The sequence below is a fragment of the Cololabis saira genome, chromosome 10, assembly GCF_033807715.1.
Source record: "Cololabis saira isolate AMF1-May2022 chromosome 10, fColSai1.1, whole genome shotgun sequence".
Lineage (NCBI taxonomy): Eukaryota > Metazoa > Chordata > Actinopteri > Beloniformes > Belonidae > Cololabis > Cololabis saira.
The window spans coordinates 19,827,822-19,855,757 of NC_084596.1; the positions used below are offsets into that span (position 1 = coordinate 19,827,822).

A 27,936-nucleotide genomic window follows, 5' to 3' on the forward strand; every position below is an offset into this window, starting at 1 on the left:
TCTTCACAGCTCTGTCCATAACAGCTGGTTTAAGGGGGAAAAGTATAAACACAGCTTTGTGGTGCCCCATCAGAGGCAGAGCAGTAGGATGAGGACACTGGATGATTCCAGTCTGATCTGTGATGTCACGGTGGCCCGTAGATCTAACACTCGGACCGCGGCAGCCCCGAGCGATGTGACCGGTTTACCGCCTGAGAGTTTTTGAAGTCACTTCAGAGTGTGTGCAGCCTTGCATGTCGAGTATTGAGGAGCTGTTTTCTCATGTGGATTCGGATGTTGTTCCTTGCAAGAAAACTTGCACATCAGCTCCTGCAGATCCCGAGGGAGAAGTCCAGCGTCCACTCAGAGCTTCGGCGCGTTGCATTAATTTAATGGATTTTTTGGTGAAGTCTTAAATCCTTGAACATGTTTAACAACTTTCACTTTTTTATTTTTTAGATCCTGTTAAGAGTACAAGATTGCACTTCAGTGAGGGGGAAAAAAACCCACAGTTATTAACTTGTGAAAATGTCATGACTACAGGGATTTACAAATTAACGAAGGCTCGAAATTATAAAAATGAAGTTTAAAAAAAAACGTTTGACTAGAAACCAAAGTAAAAATGTTTCAAATGTTCTGATGCAGACATTGTGGGCTCGTTTTGTTGCAGGCTCCACTCGAACTGAAATAATCCGGTAGATACAAAATAAAAGCATGCAGGCTCAACATTATAACCACAAAACGATAAAAACGAATTCGTTATTTAAAGATGGATATAGATAAATACTTTATTAATCCCGAAGGAAATTTAGGAAATACAAAAAGTTAAGTTTTAATATTGTGCATGCTTTTCTTTTGTAATTTGCAAAATATTTTTGGGTTTCAAACTGGCAAAGAAGAGCTTCTGTGTTAGGTTTGTAATTAATAATATTTTAAAAAAGCAAGGATTTACTACCAAGTGTGTTTCATGTCAAAGCTCTGAAGGATATGACAAACGTGTTGAGATATTTCAGTCAACGTCATCGTGTTTTTTGTTAGAAGATGAGCTTCTGGCTAGCAAATAAAGAGCATCTCCGTCTTAGGACGTAAAGAAATAACTGCCACCTTGAGATATCAAAAGAAAAACACCTGTTGCAGGTATTAACGGGTCGTCGAATTAAGCACAAGACAAAAGACGCTTCATAAAGGCAGCAGAAAAATATGTGTTCAGGAGGGAAGGACGACAATGAGATAGAGATGAACATCAAATAAATGAGAGAACACAAATGTTTGTTCCCACCGATCCAAATTCGGAAGAAACAAAAAGGACAGGAATTACTTTTTTCTTGTTTTGACAAATGACTTGGCTGCTTCGTGGGAGAACTACTCATTCACACCATCCTCCCTTTCACGGGTCGGTCTTTTTCCTTCCCACAACACAATAGACTCCCTTCTCGCCAGAAAACACACGACTCGCTGGTTAAGTTTGTTTTATTTTTTTAGCAGTACGACTGAACAAATGAACTACCATTGTGCGCTTTTTGATAACCCTCAGTTTGGGTGGTATTTGGAGAAGAAAAACGCTTTATCGGAGCTTTCCCTTGTTGGGAAGCATTTAAAGAAGGAAAAAGGGAGAGATATTTGGAAGAAAAAAACCCCCATTCCCTTCGTTTTGAGCTTCTCCTCTCTGTAAGACTCCTGCTTTGAGGTTGAGGAGTAGGGTGAGAGGGGGGGGGGGGGGGGGGCGGTGCTATAGAGAAGAAGGAACAGAGGGAAATTTGGAGGCACTTGAGGAAGCCACGAAAGACCCTGAGGCCGAGGGCCGAGCCGCCAGCTGGTGTTGACCAGGCAAAAAAACAAGAGAGAGAGAGGGAGAAGAATGCTGGGATGCTGAAAAGCTCAAAGGCACTCGATGGGTTTCGTAAGATTCTTAAGAGAAGAGTGGTGGCTGCTTGTGGGAGTAGAATGGGGGGGGGGGGGGTGGAGTCTTTTGGAAATGAAGAAAAGAGGGAGGGGAACAAAAATGTGAGAACGGAGCCTGCTTACATCGGCATGATTCCTGAGCAAAATTACAATTCATGCCTCGCAAGAAAAGCTGGTGGAGCCCAGAGGTAGGGAGGGGGGGGTGCTAAAGGAGAGGGGTGATTGTGTGGAAGAGGGAGGGAGGGAGGAGGAAGGGGAGGCGTCTTTGATGGAGATGGAGGAGGCCTGCAAACATATAAGGGGCCTTCGTGCCAGAAGGGACAAAAACCTTCAAATAGGAGAGCAGCTTATTGTGGGGGAAACTTTCAGAAAAGTTTCTACCTGCTCCTTTAATCCCATGATTTATACATCCGTGAGAGCTTCTGATCAGCACCCGGTGAACTGATCAGGTGTGCAGACTTGTTCTAAAGCAAGAGGTTCGGCTGCTTTCTGGTCTGCAGAGTCCTCGCCTTTCGATCTGGGAAAAGTCTCAAAACCATTTCCACGATTTGGAATTAAACTTTCTACAGCAGGAAAGATTATTCACAGATGAAAAGCTCCCACTCTCCCCAGGAGTTTCTGTCCCTGCAAAGATCTGCCTGCGTAACGTTCAGAGCAATAAAAAGGAAAGTCTGCAGATCTCACTGAGCATGCTCAATCCTCAAGTCTATGACATCACAGTTAGAGGAAGACTGAACAGGTTGCCAGGAGAAATAACTTCACCTGAGCAAATCACATGACTTCATGTGACGGATGAGACCACAGCTGACTTGTTTTGGCTTTGACGCTCAGCAAAAACCAAACGGCAGCTAAAAGAGAAACGTCTCGCACGGCCGTGGAGAGGAGATGACGGGGAGTTGCCTTGCAGCCACAGAACCAGAATCCGCTCCCGTCTAATTATCAACCCAACCCAAAAGCCCTGAATGGACCTTATAAATGCCCCAAAACCTTAAAGAAGTAAACTGAAAACTTCAACTTACTGAAGGTACAGAATAATTCACATTTGTTCTAGGCTTCATCAAATAATGACAGTGAAAAAAGTTCTGCTGCTGTTTTTCTCCAACAGGAGAACTAATATAATTAGAGGATTTTCATTATGTTTCCAGACACGTACACATGATTTAAAGACAGTAATATCTTTTGCTCGTGTACTCTCTTGGCCTTAATTTATGTTCAGTTTGTTTTCCTTCTTTTGATGACGGACTAAATGTTCTGCCCATTTTCTGCTTTAGTGGTGAACATTATTTCAGTTCACAGCTCCAGGCTGTGGACGGCGATTGTGGCGTTTGTGTAATTTACCATATCATGATTCACGGCTCGTAAACCGTGACGAGTACACGGTAACGGTGCAAAAATATGTGTTACTGAAAACCAAATTGTTTCTAGACTTGAAATGCTGCTTTAGTTGTAAAGATCTTATGAAATATAAACTCTAAAATCCAATTTGTTATCTAAATGTATGAATTATTTCAAGTCTGGAGGCTTTAGTTTAATATTCCAAAGACTGTCAACTATAGATTTCTAATTCATCCTTGAAAACATCTGGTTACAACAATAAAGCTGACAAATGTGCAGCTCATTTGTTTCTGTACCTGTAATTATGACCTGTAAATAAATCCTGGCTGCATGAGATTAATGGCACCATATTTGACTGAAAGACTTTACAGTTAAAATTCTTGAATTAAAACTTTCTATTGCATGGATCAGCTGCTGGGAGTCGTGCACAGAAAGCTGTGAACATACCGAGTTGGGCATGACCGGGTTAAAAATCAAAGTATGTGACATAAGGACCGAAAAAATATCAGGAACGTTCTTTGTTTTTCCGCCACAGCTGGGGACAACAAAGAGAATATTTATTAATGTGAAAAATGTATGGTAAACGGGACCCGTCATCCGCTTATCTAACAAACATAAGTCATCATTCTGGCGATTCTCTGGACCAAGAACACAAGAAACAAGAGAGTTGTTCCGCCAGTTTTATCGAGGTTACATTCGGAGGGGGCTTAAGATGGCAAAATTTAGTTATAACTTCATTTGTTTTGATGTTTCCATGCGAGAGTATCATAGCTTCATATTTGTAGTAAAGTTATAAGGATGGAACTTATTTTAAAATTTCCTGCCACGAGTGTTTATTTTTAAAAACAATTAAACTGTAGATGTTTTCAGACGCCTGTTAGCTGAGCTGAGCAAGAACACAAATAGTGGCTGTTGCAGAAACAGTCGTAGAGTCGTACGGTGCTGCCAATCATCATCATCATCATCATCATCATCATCATCATCATCATCATCCTTTAATCATTTGATCTTATTGTTAAATGTTGGGCAGTTGGCCGGTCTGGAGCACGCGAGTGTTCGTGGAATAATTGTTGCTGCAGGTCGATCAGGAATTCAACGGTCAGTGTGGTTACCTGCACATCTAAATCAAGCTGTTGGCAACAATCTAGCTAAGGATTAATCTGGAGGTTCAGAGAAATCAAGGTAAACATGCATGAGAATAGGATCGATTGAGCGAGGTGCGTTTGACTCCGACGCTAGGTGGCGCAACACAAACTTTTGCGTTGGCCTTCTTCTGGTACAATTAGTAAACAAATGCGAAGGAGGACAACAACATGCAGAAATATAGACGCTAACGATGCAGCAGCTCTGTAAATGTTGTACATACTAATCTGATCATGTTGCAGGTAAGATGCAGCAAAGCCTCCCTCTTCTTCTTCTGTTACCGTGTTGTTGTGATGCTGTGACTGTCGTTATTCGTCACTTCCTGAAGGATCCCGGGGAGGGCAGTAGCTCGGCTAAGCGGGTTGGTATACATGCAGGAATAACTCAGATGAGGACGCATTATCTGGCACTAAAAGCTCGATCTCAAGAGCTTCGGTTCGACTACAGCCCGGCTAAGGTGTATACGTGGCTTTTAAAACTCCGATATTGGTCGGATTAAGGCAACAATTCGACTTTCTGTTAGTGCATGTAAACGTACTGAGTGAGAAAGATCATTTACAAGTGAAATGCAGTAAACACAGTTGTCAATGTTCCCCTTAACACATGTTCATGCGAGTTTATCCAAAGATCTGACGGAGCAGACCCCGAGAAGAGTAGAAGTATCCAGCAACCCCATCTTTTTCTGCACATCATGCTGCACCTCAACGCGGCTTGTACCAACACAGACTTTGATAAACAACCTGGACAACGACTTTACATCAGTAACAAGAGAAGAGCATTTTAACAGCAACGCGGCTCTGCTCCGGCTTGGTGGAGAGTCGCGTGGAGGATCACACTCTCCTGCACGGGTTAAGCTGATTTCACAATGCCTGAGGTTTGCGTAACATTTTCAAAGGCAATTAGATGAACCGCTAGACGGAGAGAGATGCCAGGCCCCCTTAAAACAGTGTTTGTTTATGTCCACAGAAGAAGACGTACATAAGTCAAAGATTATCCGTTGTTACTGCGGCTGAAATCCTCCCTGATCCTTAAAACAAATCAGACTTCTTTTTCTAGTCTTTCACTGAATCCATAGTTTTAGTTCCAACCAAAAGAAGGCAGCTTTTCTTTTACAGTGGCACTTTATCTGCCTTTTTTTTTTACAAAGTGAAACAACGAGATAATCTTTGAAACCTTGGACGGCTTTACAGGCTGGTGACCGAATCAAACGGCACATAAATCTGAAATCTTACCGCCGGTACTTTGATTAAAGAAGCAAAGCATCACGGCTGTGATGTGGCGCCGCACACAATCAGCCCACAAAGCTACATTTGTCACAGTGAAGTTCTGATTAAGGACGGACGTAGGTGTCCCGAGCCCCCAGCCCACCAGCTCCGCCCGGCGGCTCTCGGGGGCGTGATCACAGTGTGACAGCCTGGGAAATGGCCGCTGATGCCCCCACTGACCCTTTGATGTGGAATTAAGCACCCGGGAGTTCGTTCTGCTGTAGTAGCGGCACCACCACCGTGTGACACCAAGAAAAGGACGGGCGCACACACACGGACATGTGAAGTCACGCGAAAGACGCCAGTCTGAGACCTGGAGGTGGGCAGAACCAGAGTGTGGGCGCTTTCCCCTTTTTTAAATGTTCTTTTATTTCACTTGAGAAATACGACCCGGTTTCCTAATAAACACGTTTCCTCCGAATGCGTTGACATCACACTGCATGCACTGCTTGTCGTTATTTATCCACAAGCAGCGTATCCGCCACTGTGGGTTGCTTTAACTTTTTCATCAACTTGATTATAATTGAGTTGCGCCGGCCGACCGTCCCGGGACATAAAAAGAAGCCGTTTACGGTGAAGCTTCGATAATTACGAGTCACGGCTTCTGCATCTGTGGAACTAAACTTGCAGTCTGCAGCTACGTACCTGAGAAAGAAAACAAATAACTGAGCACACCAAGAGGAAATGGTATGTTTTTTGGAGGTTCACCTTTCAGAATGATCATATCCATGAGCGTACTCTTAAAGGCGACATGTGGTTGCTATCATGGGCAACAAACCTTTTGAAAGGACCACAGGTTCTCTGTAACAGCAGCAGAAACGGTCCTGCATGATGACTGGAGCAGGAATCGTTGCAGAGTTATACACGTTTCCAGACGGGAGGCGTGTTGCACCGCAAAACTCAAACTCCTTGATATGGACCATGAAAACATGGCCAAAGAGTTGCTTGATCTGGATTTTACTGAGCTAACTGTGTTGTTGGTATGATGGGCTGCAACATGGTGCAGAATATTTGCCTGCAGTGACGCTGATTGATTGGCTTAATGGAAGCTGTCATTCACACCTCCTCGCCACTTTAATTATCCAATTAAACGTCATTATTTCAAACTGAATCATCAGACTTCATGCAAAATACCACCTATGTTTATTAAATAGCAGTGTTTTCTTCTTCTGTGCAAATTAAGGCAGGGGGCAGATGCATGTTGCTATGGTAACATCTCTTTACATGGAGGGAGGAGATGGTGTTGATGCAGACAGACGGGGGGACATTACACACACCTTTAGCCATCTTGTTGAGGACCATGTCGATCAGGATGTAGGTTCCCGTTCTTCCCGCGCCATCACTGCAGCGATGACCGAGGAGACGGGGACAGGAGAGAGGGAGACGGAGCGCAGAGTCAGTGCTGAGCAACTACTCAACCTTTCACAGGTCAGAAAAAGTTCTTATCTGATCAACTGTTACCACATAAAATGCAACCTAGAACAGATTTATTTGCAAATCAATAAACTGAACACATTATTTAAAATGGTTCAAACTAAATATAAAGATTAGCAAAAAAGGCTAAATAAGCTGAGCAATTCTGGACAAAAAAAGCTCCAAGTATCAAAATAGCAACGTGTGTGTTGCACAACCATGTGGAGAGTCCAATGAGACGGTTTTATCCCTCAAGGGTCCAATAGGAGGGTTTTTACCCTTCAAGAGTCCAATAAGTCAGTTATTACCCCTTGAGAGTCCAGTGGTGATGGTGGTGGTGGTAGTAATAGTAGCAGTGGTGGTATTAGTAGTGGTTACAGTGGTAGTCGTAGTAACAACCTCTTTCATGTTTCATCGTTGTGCCAGTTTGCTGTGAAACACCAACTACATTCATGTTACCATTCAGTTAAAAATGTGCCTTTAGATTTTAACATTTTTGGCTGAAATTTATAAACAAATGTCAGAGTCCTTTCTGTAGTTTTAGGTTTGAAGCGCCTCCTTTTATTCAACTAGAAAAAGAACTAAAAAATCCTCTCAGATGCCACTTAAATAAGATGTGAACCTAATGAATGACTGAAGCATGAACTCATGAAGAACCTGCTGCTGCTGCAAATCAAGACGACACAACCACTGACTTATTCTGACAATGCTTGCTTTTTTAATCCTCTACGATGGATAAATCATCTGTTTTCTCCGTGGAGAGGAGATAGACGTAATCTGACTCGAGTGCGGAGCAGGTGAGCGGGTTTTGCGACGTCGGGGTTTACAAGTCTCATAATGCTATTTCAAGGGGATAAACAACTTCAAAGGTATGTAATCACGGATCAGCGAGGCAGGAGCTTTCTCTGGTGAGGAATTCAAAAATCTGAAAATATAAACCATCTTCCAAGTGGACACAGATGTAAATTCAGATTTGTTTCTTTTTTTGTTTTTGTTCCAAAAATGAAAAAAGAATCATCCAAAAATAGTGTGTGTGGGGAGATGAGTACTTGTATCCTAGAATGTTTTGTATCCTAGATTTATTTCAGGTGTTGAAAAAGGATGGGTGCACGCTACATATGTGTGTGTTTCTGGAATGGATCCACATTTCAAAAACATTTAATTTTCACTGGGACTTTGGTTATTTTCTGCAGTAATTGAGTAGTAACACAGCAAAGTGTGTGTGTGTGTGTGTGTGTGTGTGTGTGTGTGTGTGTGTGTGTGTGTGTGTGTGTGTGTGTGTGTGTGTGTGTGTGTGTGTGTGTGTGTGTGTGTGTGTGTATCCTTCTAGGCTGAGATGGAAATAAAAGCAAGGAGGAAAGAAAAGGAGAGACAAAAGAGAGGGGGAAAGAGAAAGAGAGAGTGAGGGAGAGAGAGAGAGAGAGAGAGAGGGGGAAATAGGGAGAGAGAGAGTGAAGGAAAGAAGGAGACAGAGATAAGGAAAGAGTGAGGGAGAGAGAGTGAGGGAAAAAGAAATAGGGAGAGAGAGAGGGGGAAAAGAGACGTAGAGAGAGTGAGGGACAGAGGGAGAGAGAGAGGGAAAGAGTGAGGGAGAGAAACAGAGAGTGAGGGAACGAGAGAGAGCGGTAAAAAGAGAGAGTGAGGGAAACAAGGAGAGAGATTGGAACGAGGAGGCCCTGGATGCAGATGGATGACTGAATTTCTACATCTCCACATCAGGGCGAGGAAAGTGTCTTCATGGCTCCTTCATGGTCGACGTGTTGGGATCTGGAACGAGCTCCGATCAGATTAAACCCTGGTGGAGAACTTTGTTTTTAACTTTTAACGCAATGGCCGTTATTTAAAAGCATCTACATCCTAGAGCAGTGATTCTCAACCTGTGGTCCGCGGCCCCCTGGTGGGCCGCGAAGGTATTGCAAGTGGGCCGCCAAATAATTTCCCAAAAAGTATGATTTTTGTTGGGGGGGGGGGGGGGGTATAATTATATAAAAATATACAGAATAATGTTATGTTTAAAATGATATTAAAAATGTTTAAATATTATTTTCATTATTTTGTTTTGTTTTCCTTCAAGTATTAGACATGTGACAAGCAGATGAGCAATAGGAACTTTTGTTTTTATCGGTCGGACCACTTTGCAGCGGGACTGCATTGCACTTGACTTATTTACGTTTGATGCTGATACCTGAAACTGGAGTATAAAGATTGATAGCTGGTTAGCAACAGGGAGAATTAAAAAGTTCGGAGGTGGGCTGCGAACATTTTTGAGACATGGGAACCACTGTCCTAGAGGTTCCTGATTAACGAACCAGACAACAGTGTCCTTTTCTGGGAGAGGCTGATTCAGATGTGGAGCATCGTCCCACTCGGGCGTGAACCTGCGGTGACCTCAGGTCAAACCGGGTTTCCTTGTTACCTGTGATCTGTCGGTAAAGACTCATCACGTTTTTAAACTATCGTCTGGCAGAGGAAGTCGGTACAGAAACGCTGATTTCTGGAGACGGTGATAGTGGGCAGTTTTACTGCCTCTTTGTGTGTAAGTCATCATTTGTGTCATACTTGCCTGCAGTGGACTATGATGGGACACGAGCGACCCCTGTAGCACTTGTTAACCTTCCTGTAAAACAAGGAAAAAAACATACGGAGGTTAGTGTGGCGTTTTTGTGATTTTTAACATGAGTTTACAGATTCATTCATCTTTTTAAATATGAATGAGGCAGTTTACCTCTTTTTTTTTACCCCAGACTTCACATTCAGATAATCAGCATTTGTTTTTAGTCAATTGTCTAACAATGGTTCAAGTTAAAGTCCCTCGTTTTATACCTCTGACATCATTGAAGCTCAGTGCTCAACTATGAAACTAGCTGAGTGCTTCATGTTGACACGAGCTTCCGACGAGTTCACCAACATCCAAAATGCTCTTGTGAGTGATTTAACCTTCACTGAAGTTGGTTGTCTGAATTACAACCAATATCAGTGTTTCACAGAAGAATTTAAGGAAATAAATCAACTTGGCTCTGCTGGTAGTGGATATATTTGTCCATTACTATGCTGATTCACGCTTGAAAACCCTGAACCATTTCTCATGAACCACAGTTGTGTTTCAAGAGTTTTAGAACGTCAAACTGCCGTCGGAGGATCTACACACACATCCAGATACCAGGTGAGCGAAAGACTTAAAGGTGGAGTTTTATCCCAGCTGGAGATGTAAATGAGTCAACGACCGGAGCCTCAAACTTGCCTCATGTTACTGCCTTCAACTAGAAACCTTGTGTTTTCAGTAAAGTTAACCAGCTGATCTGAACAGGACCTGCTTCGGAGCATCCGTCTCTCGTCTGTTATATGTGGATTTTGATCAATAAACAGATCAGATCAATGATCCGCTGCTGAAAACTTGATTTAAACGTTAAAGCATTTAGAAAGATGGTAAAAGTTTGCGCCTAATCAAATTCAAATTTCTGAATTTTATTTGAAAAGCAGAGATTTCTCATTCTTGAATAAAAAGGCCTTTTTCATCAAAGCTGTTTTTATTAATTACCAGCAACCTTTCTGCACGTCTCCCCCGGTACTACGATAAGTCTTGCGTGAATGTCGTAAACACACTAACTAAACTGTGTGCACACAGCGGTTGACATAGAATTGTCAAATTGGTCTGGTTCACCGCACGAATCGGCACAGATTACTTTTGTAATACTGTATTTGACCCGGTCTTCGTACGTTTTGACCGTATAGAAACGTAATTCTTGCCATTTTAAGAATGAGATCTGTACCTGCTGTACTATACTGCCCTTACTTTTTAACAACTTGTTTTTTATTATCTTACCTCTTTTCATATAATTTTATTTCTTTTTATTTGTTATTTACTGTTTAATTGTGTCTTGCCGCTTTTAATGTTGATGTAAAGCACTTGGAATTACCTTGTGTTGAATTGTGCTACAGTATACAAATAAACTTGCCTTGCCTTGGTATAAAGAGCGATTTGGACCTCGTGGGAAAACAAAGGGTCCACACGTCTCGGTGTCTCTGGTGCAGTGAGACAGCTTTCTGACTCCTACATGAGGGGTTTCATAACGGTGGCTGATGCAGCCGTGTGTGACGGCCGTGTGGGAAGCACGGCTGCGTCGGCAGCGCGGGAACCTCTCCAATGAGACGATTAAACGTTAGGAGATTGTTCCGGTTTCCCGGCACCAGACATGCTGCTTCAGGTTCCTGTTTAATCAGACGGCCAACATACCATGTTCCATCTGTTCATCTGAGCCTTCCTCCCGATCGTCTCCACAACAAGGCCGGATTACTCGACATACACGGCATCGTTCATCTGCTACAGAAAGACCGAGGTAGCCTGCCCTCCTCAAGAAGCCATGATGCTGTTTTGTTCCCCTCATTTGTATTATAAATGTATTTTTTTTTTCATTTTTATTTCATTAAAACGTATGCTTTTGTCTGGAACCTTGATCTGATGCCACAGCTTTGGTCATGCTACTTGTTTTCTGCATCCGGCTCCAGATTTTTCCGATTATAAAGCTCCACAAATGTCTCGGATCTTGTTGCAACTCTCCAAAATGTTGAAACTGTTGAACCCTTTGGCTGCAAGTTTCAGACTATTCTCTCTCCTAAAGTATAAGTGTCATTCTTCAAACAAATGTTTCCTTTCAGAATCTAAATATAATCCTCTTTCCTTTCAAATTGTCAGCGACTGCATCAACAGGATCACGTGGAGGGGACTGTATTAGGATTCTGTGTGTCTGAAAAGTGCAGCCAAACTAATTTTAAAAAAATGGTTAAGAGTACAATCTCAGCTCTGATCTCACCCGAGTTCGACCCTCCTGGCGCCTCGAGGGAAATAAAAACCACAGTGATGGTGAAGAAGCCCCCCCCCCCCTTTGTTGGAGAGGAGCGATCCGAAACCCCGGCAGGGACACACCAAAGAGCTGCGTCCCGTATTAAAACATTGCTCGTTTAGGGTTTTTGGACGCAACATTTAGACAAAATATTTGTACCGGTAAATGGTAGAAATAGTTCAAATGTATTTTTAGCTCTTCATAAATTATGTCTCGTAGTTTTTTTTTTTCCTGTGTCCCCCCACCACACCTTACACACGTTTTCATTGTCCATCCCACCAAAACTGTGCCTGAGCTCATTGCAGACGATCACGAGTGACTGTTACTATGGCAACAGCTAGCAAAGGATCACCAAAGAGGCAGGGTGGGAGATGGAGGGGGTGTGTAAAAAGGAGTGTGTTATTCCACGGAAATGCTCCGTAAGAGAGATTCAAAGAGGAGCAGAAAGAGATTAGCAGCCTAAAAAACGATGGAGAGGAGGGGATGTTCAGACTGTTGTTCTGTCTACAGGAGAGAAAAGGAAGGACGAGGGAAGCTGTTGAATGACCGCATGTCGGCATCGTTCTGTTTAAAACATTGACGCAGAATAACGTGAAGATGACGCCTAGACTTTTAGCATCTACTTAACAAAAACTGTGTGGAGTGGGACAAGAGAGAGAAAAATAAATGCACTCAAAGTCTTGCTGGTTAAGAGCATTTGGGTTTGTTAACATAACGCCAAGGAGGGAAGACATCAGCAATGACCTTGTAGAAGCAATTTTGTTAAATGTGTAAATAGTGTTATAAGACGATTTTAAAACAATTTAACTTGCTGATTCTTTTCGTTGGACAAGAATATTTCGTTTTTTTTAAATACCTGACATGTTTCGGCGATTACTTCCACCTTCATCAGAGTCCAGAGGATGTCAGGTATTTAAAAAACCTAAATATTCTTGTCTGACAAAAAGAATCAGCAAGTTCAATTCTAAAGCCATGGACAAAATGATCTTTATTAAATAAGTGAGGAGAGCAGAGGAATAAAAGGTAAAGTTTACAAAGGTACGATTATGTATGCCGGTCTGGAACATGGCAGCATGGCTTGAGTTTGCAAAGTTGGATCTGAAAATACCACAAAACCTCCGGAATAATGTCCTTTTCACGGGTTGCACTTTTAAAGTGAAAAACAAAAGGCAATATGAGCATAAACGCCTCATACCAAGGGTTAAACATGATGGTGGATGAGTGATAACTGGGAGATGTTGTACAACCAAACAGCCCTTGGAATCTGAACCATGAGCCGTGCACTTTGTGTGCTCAAGTTAAAGGTTTAAATGTCTTTCCAAATAGTCACACATGACAATAATCATCAGCAAATCTTATCTCAGCTGGCGTCTCTTTAAGCCGGAAGTCCAGACCTCAGCTGAGCTAAAATGCTGTAGGACCTGAAGACAGCTATGAACGACAAATTCCTACAAACTTCAATGAACTGAACCGATGATGTAAAGAAGACTAAATCAAGCTATTGCCAATAATCCAACTAAGGATTTAACTGGAGTTTCTGAGAAATCCTAGTATACATGCGCAGGAATTGAATTATTGAGTGAGGTGCATTCGACTCCGCAACGCTAGGTGGCGCTACACCCCCTTTCGCGTTGGAATTCTTCCGTTAGTTAGAACAATTTGTAAACAAGCGCAGCAGGTTCGAAGCAGACGTAAAAGGAAGACAACAACATGCAAATAAATGGACGCCATGCTGCCTGATTGAGTTGCACGTAAAATGCATCTGTCTTCTTCTTCTTCTTCTGATACTGTGTTATTATCAGGCCATGACTGTTATTACCGCTTCTGCTATCTCGTCACTTCTGGAAGGAGAAGTCCCAGTACAGCAATAGCTCGGCTAACTGTGGTTTGCGTATACATCCTCCATTAGCTCGATTAAGAACTGTGTAAGAGCCAATTGTTTAATTTAAGTAATTCATATTTTATTGCATTTAAGTTTTTTCCCTTAATGTATAAAAGTTGCATGTCGTCCCATACTGTCTGATACAAGCTGCTAAAATGCGCCCCCTGGTGTTTGGGCTTTTCGTTTTTTATGCGCAACTGCATCAGTTAATTAGAGGCTCAGATTATATAACAGTGAAGTGAAGACGCTAGAGCGACACGTGGGATACATTAGTTTGACCGTATTTTGCATTTCAAGTATTTTTGGGTGTTTTTCTGATATCTTCTTTGATTGGAACCCTTTTGTCAGGACATAAGGAAGATAAACTGTGCTTTGTGCAAATTCTGCCTTTTGTTTCGTTTGTGGGATTATCCTGTACCACGAGTGATCAGTAAACTCCACTAAAATCATCTACGGCTGTCTCCTGGAGTCTGTGAGTAACGTGGTGCAGTTCATGCCTTTGATGTGCAAAGTACAGTGTGCCCGCCCAAAACAGTACGAGTCAACTCAAACCTGTGTCACACTGGCGAATGTGGCGTCGGATAATGTAGGAGAAATATTCTGGAACCAAACGCCACTACAAACTGCATTATCTGGTTCCAGTAGTTTGATTTATAACTGAATTATCTGGTTCCAATAGCTTGATCTAGAACCACATTATCTGGCTCCAATAGCTCCATTTAGAAACGCATCATCTGGCTCTAATAGCTCGATTTCAAGAACTCCAGTTCGGTTCGACTACAGCCTGACTACGGTGTATACATGGCGTTTAAAACTGCAATAATTCGACTTCCTCTTATTGAATGTAAACGTACTGACTGAAGCAAGAGCCCTCAATGTGAGACATCCGTTGATGTCTCACTTCTGTTATTGATCAACAGTTACTTCAATACATTGCTGATATCTTATCCATTGGTTTTACTACTGAATCACTAGGTTTATTTATGTTGTTAACACATGGCTGCTGGATCTTGATTGGTTTTTAAGGAAAAGAACAGAACCAAAGAATTGAAAGAGGTTTTTTTTTTTTTTCCCATCAGGACTAATCTTGTGGAGGAAGATCTGATCATCAGGGGCCAAAACGACAACAAAAGCCTTCTTTTAGTGTGAAATGTGTTTTCTTTGATCACAGATCAGAAATCGTCAGGAGGTATGGACAGAAACAGAGATTGCTAGAGGGAGGGAGAGAAAGACAAAAGCAACCAAGCTAGAAAGGGAAGCATGGTGAGAGAGGAGGAGGATAGGAGGGGAGGCTGGAGGCAGCGGGGCAAACCATGAGCAAGCAAAAAGGCAAGAGGTCATCTCACATCACCAAGCGCATCGGGGATAGAGAAAGAGAAGGGGAGGGCAAGAACGGCAGGAAGGGCAGTAAAAGGCTACGCAAGGGGGGAGGACCCAGGAGGCCCCTTGGTTGTAGAGTCACAGTCTCCAATGATCACTTTTGTGACTATGCAACTGGGCTCATATTACTAGCTGCAACATCACAAAAATGACACTGGCAACCGCAAGTTAGCTGGTAAGACAGGAAGGAGAAGCTCGGAGGGTTTGTAAGCAACGCTTCAGGTAGACCGGTCCGGTGTGAGTAAGTAAACATGCCGGCACAAGCGTGAAGCACCGACACATACTTCAGCCGGGATCCTCCACCCACAGAGATGAAAAAACAGGAAAAAGGGCCACGTTTTTATTATAAAAGTACTGTTGGGATTTTATGAAATCGTATAAAGGTTTGAAGGGTTTTTCTACAAGATTCTACACTGGTAGTTACTCTCAACGCAAGACAACATCCTGGTTTGTAGGACTAGAGTTCAAGACAATGAAGAGAAACAGCTGTTTTAAAACTGATAGGTTCCATCCTCTTTTTCTCAAAGTTTTAGTGATCTTAGGTATTTGCTGAGTTAGATATCTCAAGTAAGAAACAATCAGCAGGATATATATGGCTGAAAGTGTGACATGTTTAGGTTTCTTTCACCACGGATGTTTTCACAGATAAGGTTCAACATCTGCACCTATAATGTAAAGAATACCTCCCTTTTTAGTATAAATAGGGCTGGATCAATGACCACCGTGCATTTTCTTTCCTACCTTTGTGGTTTGAGAAAAGTGTACCTGCGGCCGGAAAATATTGTGCATGATATATTAAAGGCTTGTCTTAACATTTGATTCTGTTCACTGGTTTTCTTATAGTGCACCAGACAAACAAACACGAGGATTTTTCAGTACTATTAATTGTGGTAATAAAAGTGAAAAATCTATCTCTCTTTGCACTTTCTTCATCATTTTTTGACCCTAGTGCCCTATGAGTAAAGGCAATATTTCCTGAGTGATGGTGAATAGTGACGCCCCAGACTACTTTCATAATAGCGTTGACCAGAAATGCTCGCTACCATTCCTAATTGATGAGCGGTCGTAGCGCAGTGACACCAGACACGTATACATAAAACTGAGCTAAGGGTTTAAGTGGTTAAAAATCCACGCTGAATCAAAGGAAACGGGCCTGGACGGCTCCCATCCATCAAATATTACAGTTTAGAAGAGGTGGAAGGGTAAAAGGAGAGGAGTTGTCATACCCTGAATGACACCTTTCATTGATGTTTCGGAGGTTTGACTACAGCTGTTTCCCCCCCCCCCCCCCCCCATCATGAAGATCATGAACCTGCACTTCTTGAGAGATAACAGGCTGGTTTCGGAGCACTTCAGGCCTTATTTATGTTATTCCGTTATGCCTTCACATTTGCCTGCTTTGGATTTCAGAAAACATGTGGAAAAATGTTGAATAAATGAATCCACAAGAACCAAAAGAGCAACGTCGGAGGCTGCGAGAGCGCTGGTTAAAAAACAGCCAGGTTCCCGGGCATTACATCATTCATCAACCCAGTAGTATCGGGGAAAGACTGAAATATTTAATTCAGAAATGTAAGAAGGAGGGTGTCCTCGTGGTATTCAACAAAGCAGCCAAATATCTCGCGCTCTTGCACATGTGATATTCTTTGCATTTGTATTTTCATGTGGAAGTTTTTTTTTTTCTTCTTCTTCTTTTTTTTTTTGGAAAACAGTGAATGCAGGAATAGGAAAATTATTTCCTCAGCTACTTTTGAAAAGAACTTAGGTTTTTCTCGGGATTATTTATAAGATGACTTCAAGAGATGTAGTCTGCCATTTTTCATCTAAAGCAAAGAAAGAATGAGGTGCAGGGATTTTTCCTCGGGGGGGAGTTTAGCTCTTCAATGGAAATGAATCTTTTCCCAAAGTTTTGGAGGTTTTAAAGTTTCTAAACCTCAATGGCTTCTGTACAAACATTAAAAGCAAGCATAAGTAGGTCAAATGAAAGCTAAAAAAAAGTAAAATGCAGAAGTAGTCGATACTTGTTGGGCTGGGATATATTCTCCAGGTTGTGTGCAATTACTTTCAGAAATGTAATTGCTACTATTTGTGGGGATTAACCTGAGTGCTGCTGCACTAGTTGCTCCGCATCTCCTTCCTACAGCAGAGCAGTGAAACATAGCAAGAGCTCTCACTGCTTTGAAAAGGGTCCGTGAAGAAGCTCCCTACCGGCGGAAGTCGAGCAGCGTCCGGCTGGTCTCCGGGACGTTCTGGTTGAGCCACGTCAGGAAGTGGAACTGGGTGACGGGTTCGCGTCTCGTTGGTTTGCATGTTCTTCAGGTAGAAGCTGCGAACCAGGAAGTCGTCGCACCAGATGTGCTCGGACACAAGGTTCACCTGTGACGACACGGCACACAGAGGCTGGATGATGCATCGAGGGGCGACGGTACAACAATAACCTCAGTTAGGAACATTTCTAGTCTAGTTGCATGGACACATTTATCAAAGGTCGAATGCCAAAATTGGATTATCTATGATCATGAAAAATTACGTTAAAGAGGCCTTTGGTCTTCAGTAAGCGTACACATATTAATAAAGGTTAAATTCCTGTGAGATCACGCTGCCTTTAATCTCAATTGACCCCTTGTCAAGCCCCGCCCCCGTTGCTAAGGTCGCCCCCGTTGCTAGGTCGGACAAAACTGTCATCTCTGCCGTCCCACTTCTAGTAAAAACGGGGTTTTACATCACTTTATTTCCAATTATTGTACCAAAGAAAATAAACAGCAACTAGAAGGAAAGGAACACTTCAGGTACCATGGAGTGAGTTTAAAAAACAGAGGTTTGCGACAAAAACGATTAGTTTAGCTGATAACACGGTGGAAGATGTGGCCGTGCACATAGCTACATCCAAAGCAGACATTTTTCGTAATTTTCCGTTGGTTTTGGGATGAAATGTATTCCTGTGATTCTCTCTTTTACCAGTGCCCCGGAGGACACCGCTTAACCATTTTAAGATAAATAAATAGAAGGCTTACGCGGTTGTAGCTGCTTCCGAGCCAACTTTGTTTTGGCAGTACGGATCAGATTTCTGACAGTTCCGTGATAAAAATACGCTGCACCCTCACGACACTACAATTTTTCCTTTTTACAAATACAAAGTTTTAAAAAATGAATCCAGTGATTTAAATGTTGATACAAGGCAAGTAAAAACTAGGCTTTTTCCATTGATGTGAACGAGGGAGACGGATACTCTTCCCTGGATGTGGCAACGGAGAATGCTTTTTCTGATTGGTCAGTCAGAGACCAATCAGGAGGCCTGAAAAAAGGGTCAATTAGTTCCTGTACAGATGAGGGATCTCACCTCGTAGATGTGGTACAGGTTGGAGCCTTCATCGGGCCAGTAATGGTAGCACTGCTTCACCCCGCTCTCGACAAGAGGCGTCAGCATCACGATGACCACGCAGCCGTTCTCCCACACCATCTGCAAACCAAACGCACAGGCGGTTAATACCTCAACCGTCCCGGAGACCTCGTCCTTTTGTAGCGGAGACTGAGGTCCATCGCGACTTAACTCTATACACGACAAGCATTCTCTCTAAAGATGATCCATGTTAGAAAAAAACCTCCATTAAACACCAAGCAATCGTACATTTCTCGAAAATATGAAGAGTAGGAGTCTGGAATTGATGCAGAGCTTGATTTGGAACCAGACCTCGTTTGAAACTGTCAACACCTTCAACAATCTGCCAACAGGAACAGTGACATGTGTCCTCAACTCTCCCACTCACTTGGATATTAGTGCATAATTGGTTTCAATGTTGGGGGCTGGAGGAAAAAGACTTGAAAATACTATAGTTCCTTTTAGAAAAAGTGCTTTTAGTCAAGCCACTTTTTTGGTTCGTGCTTGTCACACCTGCAATGCAATACCAAGCACTTATACATGAACTTCCCACTCTGACTTCTTTCACCAAACATTTAAATCACATTTGGAGGAACAACACTGTTATCACAAACAGGCTTAAACTTGTGTAGTTTGTCTTAATGTTAATTAACCGTTAATTTATACATACTAGGGCAATGTGCAATGCAACACGCACTTTGTATGTCACACAACTTGGATACTCTCAGTACCATAATATTACCATCTCTGGTATTTCATTATTGTAATATGCATTTTTTGCTCAAGTCACTTTAAACTCAAGTCACTTTAGGTACAATCCATACTGCTTTTAAATGCTGCTAAATCTATTTTGCTACTATGTATGTTTTATGTTTGTTCCCTTGTTTGATTGTATTGTTTGACTGAATTGTTTTCTGTGGGGACTGCGGGTGGAAAATTTTGTTGTATTTACACTGCTTAATGTAGTGTTCATTAATATGCATTGTCCCGTCTAAATAAACTTTGATTTGATTTGAAAAGTCCGACACTGCTGCTCCAAACTATGGTAAGAAACTACAAGTGTCTTGGGAAGTAACGGCCCTTTCCCCCCGAGGACGATTCTGATCACAGGGTGACCGTCAGTAGGGATGGGCGTATGGACTGAAAAATGTATCACGATAATTTCTGGCATTTATCCCGAGAACGATAAAAATGACCATAAAATAAATACCAATTCAACTCCATCTTTTTAACTATAAATCTATCTCGCTCTCAGATCCGCCATGTTCTTTCTTTCTTTCTTTCTTTCTTTCTTTCTTTCTTTCTTTCTTTCTTTCTTTCTTTCTTTCTTTCTTTCTTTCTTTCTTTCTTTCTTTCTTTCTTTCTTTCTTTCTTTCTTTCTTTCTTTCTTTCTTCTTTCTTTCTTTCTTTCTTTCTTTTCTTTCTTTTCTTTCTTTCTTTCTTTCTTTCTTTCTTTCTTTCTTCTTTCTTTCAGGCTCATTTCCTTCCTTCCTCCTGCTCTCTCCTTCCTTCTTCCCTTCCTCTTTTCTCCCTTCCTTCCTTCTTTCCTTGTTTCTCTCCTCTTCCTCTTCCTCCTTCCTTCCTTCCTTCCTTCCTTCCCTTCTCATTCCTTCCTCCCTCCCCCTCCCTGCCTGCTCTCTCCTTCCTTCTTCCCTTCCTCTTTTCTTCCTTCCTTCCTCCTGCTCTCTCCTTCCTTCCTTCCTTCCTTCCTTCCTTCCTTCCTTCCTTCCTTCCTTCCTTCCTTCCTTCCTTCCTTAAAGCTTTACAGAAAAACGTCATCAACTGGAATTTATCGTCTTTACCGTGAGATGACAAATTCTTATCGTGAGGAATTTTTTTGACGGTTTATCGTGAACGGTAAAATATCACCCATTCCTAACCGTCAGCCATTAATGGAAGCCGTAAATCACCCCGCGTCCACGTCGTTGCTTTGGATGATGGCGCCACATCCGGAGTTCAGTCAGGAGTTGAACCACACCTCGCTGGAGAAGGAGCCAACATTCATTTAGTGAATGTTTTTGAACTACCACCCCTCTCCTCTCAGCTCCCCACCGTTTCTCTCATTAGTCTCGTAGATGTAAAACTGCGGCGTTGTACTATTCTTTTTTTTTTTTTCCAGGTGCTAACGGTGTTAATTTGCTTTAGCCGACAGGGCGAGAACCCCCCCCCGGTGCTGACTGGACATGCTTTCTTTACTGAACCACAAGGTTTTAAAAATGTTTTTTTCCCCTTTGCTTAGGGAAAAGTTAACTTCACATCAGTCTATTTCCAAGAGTTTCAAGTGTTTACCTTTTTAAGCCTGACATTGAGGAGTTGGGGAGGTTGTTCTGCGGTGTGATGTATGTGCTGTAATAACCTTGGCCAGCCCCTGATAAAGCAGCCTGATAAGACACAGTAATGCTGGTTAAGTCAACTAGGCTGCGAGACAACAAGAAGGCTGGATAAAGCCTGATTAGAGGCCTGTGAAGCTCACACGGTGGCTAAGATGAATCCATCATGAGCGATAGCGCTAATGATCTGTTCAGCAGCGGGCGAAGGCTGCTGCCCTGGATACCGACTGACAGGCACATACAATCCTTGTAGGGTTTCATCTACAGATCTGTCCCCAGTCTTCCTCCTTTTAAAAGTACTGTATCTTAAAAGTTTGTATACTGTGATATGCAAAGGTTTGGGCACCCTTGTAAGGTGTTTGTCCTCTAACAGTTTCAATGAAAGAAAAAAGGAAGGGGTTACTGTAAGAACCCTGCAATGTCAGTGTAATATTCCCTCTGGAATCGTTTTATTGTAAGTGTTTAGTATTGCTATTTGTTCAAGTACAGATGTATGTAGATCCAACACCCCTGTTGGATCTACTTGTGCAGATCTGTCATTAAATTAATGACCATATTTGGAAATAAAAAAGAATTAAAACACCATTTCAAAAAGTGAAACGATGAGTATACTCAACAGATTTGGTATACTTGTGCTCCCCACTGAATGTTGAAATGTTCTGCCCTTGTCTACGTGTGAACTTTCTCACTTTTTCATCTAGACCCGTGTTCAGATTAATTATTAATTATTTAAAATGTGAGTTCTGTATTGCTTCATCACCCTGTCTTATATTCATCTCCCTGGATTTAATTATCCTTTGCCACATTGTCCAAGTTCTTTGCACTAATTCTCACCTAGCACTGCTATTTAGCCCCCCGCTCCCCTACCCTGTGAATTTAATTATTTTCCCCTTGTTTGTTTTGCCTGTAACCGTGTGTTTTGTTTGCCTCTGTGCCTCCAAGTGTTGCAACCGTTTAGATAACAGAACAGAGGCTTTGATTTCAGAACAATCCGCTTTGGAGTTCTGCATCGAGCGCCAGCTCTCGCGGAAATCATCTGTCGTAGCAGCAGCTGCTTTGGCAAGGTGGTATCACAGCTTCTAAACTGTTCTGGTGTCATCAAACAGCGTTTCGTTTGTTTGACAGATGTTCACCAAATCGTTCTGACAAAAGACTTTGATAAAAGCTTCAGCCCTCTTCCTTCTGAAGTAGTTCATTCGAAATGTTGGCGGGTTTAGGACCATTATCCTGTCACCATGACACTTGGACTTCCTGCCATTAACACCCTTGAAGACCACTTGTAGTAGTTTCTGTATTTGGGACACTACCCCAGACGCCTCCGAGTCCAGAGACATTGATGCTGCCTCTGGACAAAGTAGCTTTTTCCCCCTACAGTAAAGTTTGAAGTGCTATTTATGAATCGAACTCCATGTTGTAGAGATTGACCAAGGTTTGTCCGGATGCTCTTTCGCTCGTGGGTTTATCAGTGATTGGTGGACGATTGTTGTTGATGCAGAGCCACCTGAGAGGGTCCAGATCCTGGTTGAGCTTGGCCCTCAAGTCCTCCAGATTCTTTAAAACGTCGACATTAGATTCACTTACAACCATGTACTCAAAGCAAATGAGAACATGAGGTCAAGCATTTTAAGTAGTTGGGGGGTTGAACCAACAACCTTCTTATGAAGCTTTTCCACTAGTACCTACTCGGCTCCGCTTTGTTGTTGGTGCTTTTCCACTAGGGGCCTTCCGAGTCGGGTTGTATCTGATGTCATCATACTACACGCCACCAATTGGTCGGGGGGGTTGGCCAATCAGATGTCCGAGCAGAATGTGGACATCAGCTGAAGAGCGACTCTGACGGCGGCTTCTTGTTCAATTTATTCGACAGGCAATGACAGCGCAAATGTCTGCTCCGGGGTCCAACTCTGAGGTGCAGATGTTCATAAACCTGGTGGCTGAGGAGACAAAGGGATCTAGACGGGAGATAAGTAACGACAAGATCTACCAGTAGCTTCGTCAGTCCATAGTTCCTCAAGGCTACCAACGAATTTTTCAGCAGCGAGACGAGACAAGCTAAAAAAAATGGCCTCACCGCTTGAAGCTTTCTCTCCCATGATCTTGAACACACGCCACAGACTAGGGATGGGAATTGATAAGATTTTTACAATTTCAATTCCATTTTCGATTCTGCTAAACGATTCGGTTCTTTATTTATTCCCTTATCGATTCTCATTTGGAAAAAAAGGACAACAATGAGGCAAATGATGTTAATATGATAGGCAGCATTCGTTGGTTAATTACCGTAGTTACCAGCACTAATATTAGCTAAGGACTAGCTAACGGACTGCTGCTCCTGCTGCTGGGCTGAAAATTACTGACATTAGTCCGGAGTGGATCGAAAACGCGACATTCATTTATTGTTATTGCACGCTGTGTACACAAATGTTTTTGCATATTGGTAGTATTTCGTCCCTTTGACGAAATATTCACTTAGCAAGTATTTCAACTTGCCCTGTTGTCTCTTTTTTTACTGAAATCTAACCAGACTATTGAGCGTTTGTATTGCTTGGGCGCCATGTTTACTATTGACTTGCTTATGCAACGTGTGTAATGGCATCGTTGTTCCCACTGGAATGGAAAAAGGGAATCGTTTGCAAAATTTGCAAACGATTCCAAGGAATTGAAACACTGGGAACCGGTTCTGAACAAGAGCCGGTTCTCGATTCCCATCCTTACCACAGACCCATGAGCACATATACCATCTCCTCCAGGTTCTCCATGTTTGGTGTTTTTTTTTTCTTTGTCGTTTGTTTCTCACAACCAACCCCTCCCCCCACACTTCTGCTCCAGGTGCTGAAATGTAATGGAAAAGAAACCGGGCCAAGTTGAGTGGAGCTGAGCTGAGATGAGTAGAGCCGAGTATAGTACTAGTGGAAAAGCACCGTTAGTGAAGGAAGACCACTTTATCTCCCAACCTGCAGGCTCTACCGCACACCTCATCCACTCCAGAGGCAGAAATACGTAAATCCCTTCCAAACTTTGGGTTAAGGGAATATTTTTATGCATTTAATTTGTCACCAAACCACCAAGTTTCCCCGTCACTGCTCTTCACAGATCTAGACCTTCATGGATACTGCTTATGTAACAAATTGTGATTTGAATAATCTGCAAATCCACCATCTATTCCGATTCCAACTTTAATATTCATAGTAAATGTAAATAAGACATAATAAGTATGTGAACCAGATTTAGAAGTGATCATTAGATAATTAAGTGGATGATGCACTAACTGAAGAGGAAAACAAATTTAGATGCAGAAACATAATTGTTGTCAAACTGTTATTGTTGGGAGGATGAAAAATCCGCAGTGATGCTTGTGTTTATATGTTTTCCTCTTTTTTTGAGCATAAGTTTGCTCAGAGGTGGAGATTCGAGAGGGAGGCGGACAGGGAGGAGAAAAAGACTAAAACCTGCATTTCTGTTCAAGGTCTTGAATCCAAATCTCAACAGCGCACGTAAATCTCTTTTGTATTTTTCTTTATTCTTCATTTAAGCTCTTGCTCATTATTAATACGCAGTGACAAAAGAGCATCCGCAGCTTGCGGCACCTCCCACTCATCTTGGATGTTCACTTTTATTTTATGCAGCCTTTATTCTTAACAGCATGTATGCCTGCTCCTTCGTAGGAAATGCTCTTTTAAAAGCTGAGTAGACGACAGGAAAAAATAAGTTAACTTCTGGTTCTTATGATTTTAAAAGACTTTCTGCTCTACAAGCTGATATCATTTGTGTTTGAGGTCACCAGTTTTGAAGGTTTTCGTAATCATAATGACAAAGGAAGAGAGTAGGGGAGGAGTAAATAGAGCCGTTTATAATGAGGCTGTAATTTGTGGGGAAATTGGCTAATTAAAAGTTCATGTTTGGATTTTGTTTGTGGTTTCTCAAAAGAACACGGCGGGGGGGTAAAACCAAACTTTTCATAAAACAATGACTTTAAGATGATAAAAAAAAACACTGTTAAGTCTCTTCTCACAGTTACCAACACACACACACACACACACACACACACACACACACACACACACACACACACACACACACACACACACACACACACACACACACACACACACACACACACACACACACAAACATATCGATCTCCTGCTCAAACCTGTCTAACGTCTGAGTTGGTGCGTTTGCAGCCCCCCCACATTAGCAGAGGCAGAGAGCATCATGGGAAAGGAGAGATTAATAATGACATCCACAGAACAAGCTGCTCTCCTTCGTGGCTCACTGCACTAATAAAAATGGGCTAAGTCTTGTTTAAGAGAGGAGTGTGTATTGATTTCTGCTTCGTACAAGCGCGCGTCGACATGCGTGGCGGCGTGTATCTGTACCTGCCAGAAATCAGCCACGGTGGAGGGCAGGGGACCCTGCGTGGCGATGTAGGCCGGGTTTCTGGGGTCGTGATCCATCTGTGGGGAGAGGAAGAAGTTGTAGAACGTCAAGCACAGTTCAGTTATTCAGTTCATTTCAATAAATTACGCAAATGAAGTATGCATTTAACATGCCGCAAAGATGCAGCACCGTTTTCAATCACGCCTTTACGGCTCTCTTCCGAGTGGATAGCTTTTGGGGGCGGAGTCAGCTTTGTCTTTATTAGCTAGCTTTAAGGGGCCTCAGCCCACTGATGCCCCTTTTCCACCAAACCGGTTCCAGGGCTGGTTCTGGGCCAGTGCTGAGTTTGGAACCGGGATTTCTGTTCCCACTGGTAACACCAACCGGTTCCAAGGTAGCACCAACTCTTTTCTGGGTTTAGAGGAAAGAACCACTTATGTAGGAGGGCGGAGTTATTAAGACCAACGGCAATCGCAAGACTGGGAGACAGAGACATTTTCAAAAAAGCGACAAATTAATCTGGATGCAGCAAAGCAGCAGTGGTCTGAGGAGGAGACAATCTGTCTTTTAGAGGTGTTGGTCCACGGAGGAGCTACGAGGACCAAGTCCTATTAGAGCAAATACCTGGTTGTTGCTTCAACTTTCGTTTATACAAATGCAGATATGTAACTGACGTTTGCAGCGACGTAATGACGTGGCTCCCCTTAGCACCCCGAGCTATGGAAACGCAAACGGGTTCTTAGCTGGTTCACAAGTTGAACGAGTTGTGAACCAGAACCAGCACTGAAATCAGAACCAGCACTGAAACCAGAACGAGCCCTGGAACCAGTTTGGTGAACAAGGGGTAAGAGTGTGCTTGTTTAAAACTGGCGTTGCAGCTTTGTGCCGCCTACCTCACAGCTCCAGCAGATGTGGGAAATATGGCAAGTTGGGAGAATATAAAGAAGGGAAGACTGGCTAATTCTACTTTGATTAGGGTCTGTGATGTCACAGAACTCTGCAAATTCAAAATATCTTAATGAAGTGTATATTTTTTCAACATAAACACAAAACAACTAGCGCTGAGGTGCAATAATATTAATAATACTTAAACCAAAAAGACAACATTTCACAAATGTCAGAAAACAAAGTCCTGATTGCTGTCTCTGGTTAATCTGACAACCCTAACCCATCCGTCCTTTTTATTACCCTGTAATTTTGTCCTCCTTTCAATCCTTATTTTCACAACGCAACATTTCTTGGGTTTAACAGCAGCTCAGACTTCGGGAGAAACATGCATGAGCAGAATTTGCAGTCGAGTCAGTGACACCCTGCTTATTAGTATGCAAATTGTACATAAATGTAATAATTGGTGAGACCAATTTAGCTGGAAGCAATTATAGACGGAAGACATTTCTCAGTTGTTTTTTCTGTTGTTGTATTTTTAATGGATGTAAAATTCTCCCCGGTTTTCTGCTCCTTTTGTGAATGCTAAACAATAATCCACTTTAAATGAACTTAAGGTGGGGAGATGAAAAGCTAGCAGAGGTTTGCTCCATGAAACATGGTGACGTCACGGAGAAAGACGGAGCTGGAGGCTGAGCAGCACTTCTGCTCGTCTGGCGATGACTCGGCCGGAGTTGCAACGCTTTGGACTTCAAACGGAGAAGAATCCGGATGCAGCGAAACATCAGAGTTCAGATAAAAGAGCTCTTACTGAAGCTGAAGATCTGGTGAGTTTTACTGATTTCTTTTTGGTGGACTGGGGACAAATCTACGTAGCTGACATCACCACTGAATCCAGACTGGAAGAACCCCCCCAAATAAAAGCTGCAGGGGAAACGCCACAGGGAACGGGGACTAATCAACATAAAGACTTAAAAAAAATGGTTAAAAAGTTTGTGATGGCTGAAGGTGAGAAGCAAAGAGATGGACAAGGAGGAGAAAAGTGCAGAGTCACTGTGAATATGAAAAGCATAAAAGATAAAGAGGACTCCGCACACTCAGGATCTCTCCTTTTATTTCCACTTTCTCCACCTCTCTGACGTCTTCAGTCTCCGGGCAACACGACACTTCCTGACATCCCGGAGTCTCTCCAGAATTACAGCCTGCCATCAATGTCGCCGCAAAAGGACAACTGTCCTCCCGTCTCTCTCACTCGCTCCTCCTAATGAGGAACAAAAGAGGAGGAGGTGACAAGTATAATCATCTCTGTCTTTTCTTTACGAGGAAGGAAGGAGTCAGATCCTGAGTGGCACTGATGGAGTCGGATGATGAGCACGACAGTTATCGTGCCCGGTGAAGACATCAGGGCAGAAATATCCTCCCTATGAGGACAGAGGTCAAACCACCTCCTCCGTGGTGGTTCTTCCAACAATTATTTTCAAAGAATATATCAAAAGAAATTCTAATTTATCAAACTGTTTCTGAGTTAGATTAAAGGAGCATAAGGCAGGATTGAGGCGGGATTTATGTAAAAATTCGTATACGTTTTAAGTTTTCTAGTAATAATGTCAGATGAAGCGTTCCAAACCCAAAAGAATGAGCCCTCTAGTGTATCTCTCCTTTGCCTTGAACAGGCTGTGTGCTGCAAAATGTGCTGCAATTCCGGGCCGGAATATCCCGCGCTGGGCTGCGGATGTGACGTCACATGACGCTGCATGCACGTTCTCCCTGTTCTCCCGTGCCGGCTTCACTGTTGGCTGCAGTACCCCCGACGGCCGTTGTG

General features: G+C 42.6%; 1 protein-coding gene across 1 annotated transcript in view; it reads right to left on the minus strand.

Moving 5' to 3' along the window:
* The window catches only part of LOC133452558 (receptor-type tyrosine-protein phosphatase N2-like), a 271,052-nt gene that overhangs the window by 11,983 nt on the left and 231,133 nt on the right, over nucleotides 1-27,936 (minus strand). Inside the window, 6 exon segments of the mRNA XM_061731957.1 lie at nucleotides 6,902-6,966; nucleotides 9,601-9,654; nucleotides 17,349-17,425; nucleotides 17,427-17,516; nucleotides 18,481-18,600; nucleotides 25,229-25,306. Coding sequence (XP_061587941.1) covers nucleotides 6,902-6,966; nucleotides 9,601-9,654; nucleotides 17,349-17,425; nucleotides 17,427-17,516; nucleotides 18,481-18,600; nucleotides 25,229-25,306 — 484 coding nt within the window.